The sequence below is a fragment of the Atta colombica genome, unplaced genomic scaffold (assembly GCF_001594045.1).
Source record: "Atta colombica isolate Treedump-2 unplaced genomic scaffold, Acol1.0 scaffold7, whole genome shotgun sequence".
Taxonomy (NCBI): domain Eukaryota; kingdom Metazoa; phylum Arthropoda; class Insecta; order Hymenoptera; family Formicidae; genus Atta; species Atta colombica.
Window position 1 is genome coordinate 1,547,195 of NW_017259561.1, and position 7,567 is coordinate 1,554,761.

General features: G+C 42.8%; 1 protein-coding gene across 1 annotated transcript in view; it reads right to left on the minus strand.

Annotated features, from left to right (window-relative positions):
* LOC108692328 (TPR-containing protein DDB_G0280363-like) overlaps nt 1-5,841 on the minus strand; it is an 8,135-nt gene extending 2,294 nt beyond the window's left edge. Inside the window, exons 1-6 of the mRNA XM_018200525.1 lie at nt 5,342-5,841; nt 3,971-4,551; nt 3,556-3,694; nt 2,057-2,235; nt 1,696-1,866; nt 1,011-1,577 (exon numbers count right to left, since the gene is read on the minus strand). Of these exons, the coding sequence (XP_018056014.1) occupies nt 1,011-1,577; nt 1,696-1,866; nt 2,057-2,235; nt 3,556-3,694; nt 3,971-4,551; nt 5,342-5,600 (1,896 nt within the window). The 5' untranslated portion in view covers nt 5,601-5,841. The remainder of the gene's footprint in view (nt 1-1,010; nt 1,578-1,695; nt 1,867-2,056; nt 2,236-3,555; nt 3,695-3,970; nt 4,552-5,341) is intronic.
* Between the last annotated feature and the right edge of the window lie 1,726 nt (nt 5,842-7,567).

A 7,567-nucleotide genomic window follows, 5' to 3' on the forward strand; every position in this document is an offset into this window, starting at 1 on the left:
TAACAACAGTGATGGAAGGTGCCGATCGAGTACGAATCGTCTCGGCATGATTTCTTTTGATTATATTTTCCTTTTGGCATACGAGACGCGGTGTATCGTGCTACTTTGATTTTCGATAAGGCGAGAGAACTCGACGAGAACTCCCCGACGCATCCCCGATCCTCTGGAAGGCACAATCTCGACGAACGTTCGCAGTTTGTCGGGACGTTTCGTACGCCAATATCGATCCCCGACAGCTTTCGCCAATCGATGCACTTGCATTCGCTACGCATGACACGCGTTTTGTCCCGCTTTTACTTTCCAAGCGACGCTATAGGTTCCGACAAAGGTTTCATCATGGAGACAAACCCAGGGATTGAAACTGATGCGATTTCGAACTCAATTTCTGACATTAGAGATATCAAAGATTGATTTTTATGTTTTGCTTAATTTAATTTGTCACAAATAAACGTAGAAATGACTTTGGCAGTTAAATTAAAATACATCGAAATTATAACAGTTCCAATTTCTGGATAAATATCTCCTATTGGCATATATAATGTAAAGTGTGAACAGTTCTTTTGTCATAAAAATTCGCTCAACACTACAAATGTTACAGCAGTAATTTGTTTGTTGTGTAACGTATTTCTATCGGAAATACAATATATCACCACTCAACTTTATCGCAAACTGTCACGCATCAGAAAGCTACGGGAACCATTTTAGCCTAAAAAAAGACGAGGATAACGTCCTATTAAAATCGATCTGCGGCGGTACTTTGTATCATCGTACCAATATTTATTAGTACCATAATAAATTATTAAGAAAAAAATGGCTATTTGTGCAATCGCGAAATAATAAATTTAAGATTGACTCTCATTCCAATTATAATCTAAAAATAGTAAATTTTTGCTTCGAAAAACATTAATTATCTCTTGATATTCCTCAATAGCAATAATCTGGAAAAATGTACGTACGGTATACGATACCGCAGCCGATCTCGTTTAAATTTCACTACCTATAGCACCTACGTGTGGACTGTGCCAGCGCGGCGTCGCTGGTTGTCCGCAGAACGCGCTGCCGATCGACGACGGCGCGGGCGTGCCGACGGCGCGGGCGTCATCGCCGACAGCGAATGCAGCCCGATTATCCTCGGTGTCGAAAATCCTGCAAGAGCCGGTCGTAGTGGTCGCGATAGCCGCCGCCGCCGCCGCCGCTGCCGCGGCCGCTGTTGCGGTAGCGGTCGCCGCTGTAGCTGCGGTCGCGGCCGTCGCGACCGTCGCGATCGCTGCGGTCGCAGCCGCCGTCGTGGCAGTATTTTCCATTGTTTCCGACACGGAAACTTCCCTACTTACATCACCATCGTCGCCGCCATCGATTCCGTCGCCGTCATCCGATGTAGCCCCGCCACCGCTGCCACTCTCACCTACCATATTCACGAAGAACTCGGACCTAGAAAACTTGCCGATCTCCGTGGAGCCAAAGGCCTGATGGAAACCTGGAAGTGGCTTCGAGACAGGTTTCTTCTTCAACTCAAATCGTTCGCTTGAATGCCGAGATTCCTGCTCCTTTTCGCGAGAAATCGTACCTTCCTGTGGCTAAAATCAACGTGTCTTTAAGATATGAAGCGAGATGTAAAAATTTGATGAATGAAACGGGTATTCTTATATAAGCTAAAAAAATGAGAAATATTTTGTATATCTTGACATATTTTACCGTAGAGGTTGGTACAAGTTCGTCCAGAGACATCCCAATATTATTTGGCTCCCATCTGGTCCGACTATCTTCCTCGCGTCGATTTATCGTCGTCGTCGTCATTGTCGTCGTCGTCGTCGTCGTCGTCGAGTCTATGACGGAATCCACCGCTGATCCCAACAATCTTGGCATCTGCATACATAATGCTTTTTATTGATAATTCCTTATTAACATTCACGGCAAATGTCAAATTGACGCCTTAGTAATTTTTCCATTATTCTTAATCATTATATATATTTATACGATCTATTCGTTATGCGAAACTTGGATTCACTAGATAATGATGCGACAGTCATATGTCATATATGTATATATTGAATACCTGATGCTCCGACGATGGATAAGACGCGCGAATGCTATCAATGTTCAATTTTCTCGGCGAATAATTCATTTGCGATGCATCCTCCAAGAATGCACAATGTCTGGTTGGTGTACGATCCCGTAAGAAAACTGCATGTCGCGGACCTCGAATCGTCGCGTTACGAGTCATACTTGAAACATCTAAAATATTACACACGTTCGTTGATCGTATTATGTGTATTTTATCGTATTATGTGAATTATAAAATGTTTTATTTAATAACAATTCTCCTTTTCTTCTTTTGACCGACACAGATATTATAGTACAATAAGTAAATATTCATAAGTAAGAGTAGAAGAACAAAATAAAAGATACAATCATACAATACGCAGCGAGAATTTTAGCTCACAAATTACCGCGCAGTTCTTTTATTCTCATTTGTATTAGGTGTACAACTTTGCTTCCGCCGTTTTCCTATAGATGGCTTTAGCGGTAAGTGGTAGTCGAAATAAATAGATTATAGACGTCATACAATAAACTTGGGTATCTGTCAACATAATCCCATAGAAACATTATTTGTGTCTGCATCATAAAGTTATTCTCGATTGATAATGTCAGTTTACGAGCCAAATTCTCGTCATTTGCGGGAGGTTTTAATTTTTTGCTTCAATATGAAGAAATCTGCGGCTGAGGCTCATCGAATGCTCTCAAATACTATGGTGAGGCCGCTATTAGTGAAAGAACGTGTCGTGAGTGGTTTCAATGCTTGAACAACGGTGATTTTGACGTCCAAGGTCATGCTCTTTGGTGGGACCAGCTCGGCGTAGTGTATTATGAACTGTTAAATATATAAAACCGACTGAAACAATCACAGGCGATCGGTATCGAACGCAATTGATGCGTTTGAGCCGAGCATTGAAAGACAAACAGCCGCAATACAAGAGACACGATAAAGTGATTTTGCAGTATGACAATGCTCGACCCCATGTTGCGAAAGTGGTCAAGACATACTTGGAAACGTTGAAATGGGAAGTCCTACCCCACCCGCCGTATTCTCCAGACTATTGCTCCCTCCTGACTATCACTTGTTTCGATCAATGGCACATGGCCTGGCTGACCAGCACTTCCGGTCTTATGAAGAAGTAAAAAATTAGATCGATTCGTGGATAGCCTCAAAAAATGACCAGTTTTTTTGATGCGGGATTCGTACGCTACCCGAATGGGAGAAAGTAGTGGCCAGCGATGGACAATACTTTGAATCATAAATGTATAATCAGTTTTTTACAAAAAAAGCCTCGAATTTCGGAAAAAAACGGCGGAAGCAAAGTTGTACACCTAATATTTGTGAATATTTATTTATTGTTTAAATTTCAAGAATACTATTAAAGATTATTATATGTCATGATTCACAGATCTCTGTGTATAAAAGTACGATTAGTCATATTATAATGAAATAATCAGTTTAAAAATCGTCGCGATAGAACTTGCAGAGAATAAAATATTGGAATACGTGAAACTTACGTGGTAAAATACCGTGACAAAATTGACCCCATGGACCATGTCCATGCGCGTTTGTATTCTGGACATCTGGGTGAAGAATGCTACCCATTTGCGGTGATGAATGAGGCGTTCTCGGAAGTGGATGAGGACTAGCGCTGTTCTGCAATCAGAATATCAGATGATTTTTACAGACATTTATAATATTAATTTAATGAGGGCAAAAATTTTTATTCACGTTTTGCCATGTAAACAACAGGTATACGTTTTACATTTAAGAGAGATTAAAAAAGCGTCTGCTTTGTCTGAAAAATGAGATCGATATAATTTGTATTTGCCAATTTACAAACGAAATTCAGAAGCCGAAAATCGACGCTTTTTTTTAACGCTGTCTCGTGTTTCGTCCCATAACTATGCCCCATTGCATTCTGTATATTACTTGATAAGGATGCCACTTCTGGCCGTCGATAAAGTCGGCGTATTCCGCGGATTCTGGTCTGCGAATTTCTCTCTCCGCGGCCTGGATATCCGGTGAATAGCCATTGGAGGAAAATGCCGCAGTGGCGCATTCCGATGTCTGATTTCTTTGGTCCTTGATAGGCTTCTCGATATTACGTTGTTGTTGCTGTCGCTGCTGGTGCTGGTGTTGGTGCTGTTGCATCGCGCCCATTGCTTGCAGCCTCTCGATCGGATCGCCGCACATATTCCCATACCAATCGCCGATTCGTGGCGAGTGTGCGGGTTTCAGGCGATGCGCGGCCTGGAACCAGGGCTCGGTTGTCGTCTGATGAAGGCTCACGTTTGGACCCATGGGCATCGGCGTGCAATCGAAACGATGATGTTGATTTAGAAAGTCGCCGGCCATTGATGCGGAAACGACGGAATTAGCGCCACCAATCGCGGCTGTGCGCGCATTTGCGGTCGCGATCGCGCTTTGCAAGATCGACCGTCGTGACAACTCGCGAGTTTGCTCGCGCATCGCCTTCCGTAGCCTCGCCTCCTTCGGATTATACACATAATCTGCGAAAATGTACACGCGATTGTTACTGTTATTTTACTAAATACAGAAATGTCATGCTATTATATAATCGTACTGTTTTCGAATATACTTATAATACACAAGTATTTAGTATAGGATAGAAACAAATAATATATATGTACAACAAATTTTCAAAAGTGATCAATCATGTTAAGACATTCATTTGAATACGTTAATGTGAAATCATGTAATTTTCATTATAGCTGAAATATATTTTTCAAATGATAAATATCTCACATTTATTATACAACGAACTACCTCGAATTGTCTAATTGCACGCAATATCTGCATACTACGTAAATCTTTTGCAGATTTTTAAATTTTCTATTGTACAGTTTTGTTCGGCCGAAAGAAAGTTCTTTTTTTTCTTAATTAATTTTTCCAACATTTAACAAATAAGTGAATTTTCAAATCAAATATACTTGTATATTGACAGTTATCTTTTCTTCATTTTACGAAGATAATAAATTTAGATAAAAGATTGATAAATTTGTTTGTATTCCCTTTTTAATTTCGAATTGAGCAGTAATTACGGCTCTTATTCTGTAACTCTTAATGATAATAACAATATGGTTATATATATGTCATTGTGCAGGTTTTGTACATGTAAAAAAGCTGCGCAACGATAATGATATTGTTACTGTCGTGAAGCGTTACAATAGGATAAGGTCCTTAAATGACAGAAAAAGAATAGTACGTGCACGCAATGTCGCAAAACTACGCAAACTATCGTTTCGGCATGCGACATGCATTCCATTTGCAGAGTTCTACCTGTCGGATACGTGGGTGGTAACGCTCCGTTGTATCGAGCATTAATGTCCATCGTGTTAGAGATTGGTGCGGCATCATAGCCAGGATACGCTACACTACCATTGTCGTAACAAAAGTACTGCTGCTGTTGTTGTTGTTGTTGCTGTTGCTGCTGCTGCTGCTGCTGCTGCTGCTGTTGCTGCTGCTGTTGCTGCTGCTGCTGCTGCTGATAAAAATGACCACCTGCCGCGTAAGCCTCGATGTAATTGCAGCAGTCCATTTCTGTGATTTTGCGCGACACTGCGTTGGCGAAGCTTCACGTATCGATCTAGATCTCCCCTGCTAGCGACACACTTAGGCTTCCTCGTGACATGCAAATATCGCGCAAAATTCCGATTTGTCTCGGTTATAGTATATCATAGATCGAACTCATTGATGCTTCGATAAACTCGAGTATGCACGTCTCTCAAAACGTTTATTTTCCCTCGATGTTTCCGAAAATTGTTATTAATATTTTTCATGTTGATACGCCAAGTTAAATTCTTATTGAGATTCAATTAAAATATTAATTAGAAGAGGTACGCGATTTCTTTTATTTTCGTATCTAAAGTTCAACTGAGATACATCCTCGCGATTTCACAGACATGCATCTTTGCAAGATGTATAAAGATCGGCATGCACGAATTTTCTCTTCATCAGTCGATGGTGCTCTTTTAGGTTCACATTTTCGTGAATCTAATACCGAACATACGAGAAATGAAGGAAATGCGCGATTTTAAATCGTGCTTTCTGTGAAGCTCGATCGATATCTCGATTTCGCGGGTTCACGTCTCGTGGCTCTTGCAAATGTAAACACCGCTCACGACGCACCGCTCTCCTCTCCTCTCTTCTCCTCTCTTCTTGTTTCCTCGTTCCAAAAGCGCAGAGTGTGAGCGCGAAAGTCTTCGCAGTCCCTTTGTGCTTTTACTCTTGCTGTAAGATCGTCAAGACGTTTACGCTGGGAAAACGATGTAACTGGCGAAGGAAGCGTCGGAAAGATCCAGCGCTCGCAGTTCCGTCGACGTCGACCTCCTCCTCGTCGTCGTCGTCGTCCTCGTCGTCATCGTCGTCATCATCGTCGCCGTCATTAACGTCGTCGTCGTCGTCATCGTCATCGTCATCGAAGTCATCGAAGTCGTTGTCGTCGTCGTCAGCATCGTCTTCGTCGTTGACATTATCGTCGTTAGAGATAATCGTCGGTAAATAAATGTGCGTCACCATCGACGATCGTGACTAATTAACGGCATCATCCTCATTCGATCGTTGTCGATCGCCACGCGTTCGCATGTGGACGTGATCCGACGTGTGCGGCGCGGCGAGCCGCGCCATGCTCGCTGCAGCCGCGGTAAGATCGATGACAGAAGCTGCGCTCTCGCTACACCTGCTGCACCCCTCGCACGCTCTGTTCCCGTTCCCCGAAAACAAGCACGAGCTTTTCCGCGCCTTCGTTGACACCGTTTTCACTGGCGTGATCAATTCGAGCCTTCTGGTTGCTGTTCCTTTCTTTCCTTTTTACAACAACAGATCATCTATTCAATAGATCTTTTTCAGAATCGATATTTTCTCGATTAAATGACAAGGTTGGATTAAAAATTGTAAGGGTAATTTCCGATTTACGATCTTTCCGTTTTACGATCACTCTAATTTGCTTTCGCTTATTAATTAATCACTTGACCTAGTCCATGCGACGCATCGATCTCGACAGATAGTTCTTCCTTTTATATATATTTCTTTTTTTCGTGCAGATACATTCCCGAGCGTTTCCTAAATGATTCTAATCCAGTTTAGAAACATGAAACACGTTTCTCTTATTTACGTAGTACTCTGTTTAAACTATGCTACTATCACAACGATTTCGCACGCTTGCGTCTATTTTGCTACGATGAATGAACGAATGCACCTTCGTCTTCCATTTCGAAGCGTTTCGCGGTCGTTTATATTAATTGATACGTGCAGCGAGTTTCGGCGCGCACAACGACCTATTTACTCGTCTCTTTTCCCACTCGCTGTGTTACTCTCACGGACAGAAGAATGTATGAACGGACCAGCGATGGGCGGGCGGACGCGCGCGCGCGCGTGCCGCAAGCGGGAACGGCGGGCCGCACACGGGGAGACCCGCGTTCTTCCCTCGCGGTGCACTCCAGTCGCACTGATTTCATCCGACGGCGATGGAGGCGGCGATGGCGGGGGTGGCGGGGGGGGGGGCGG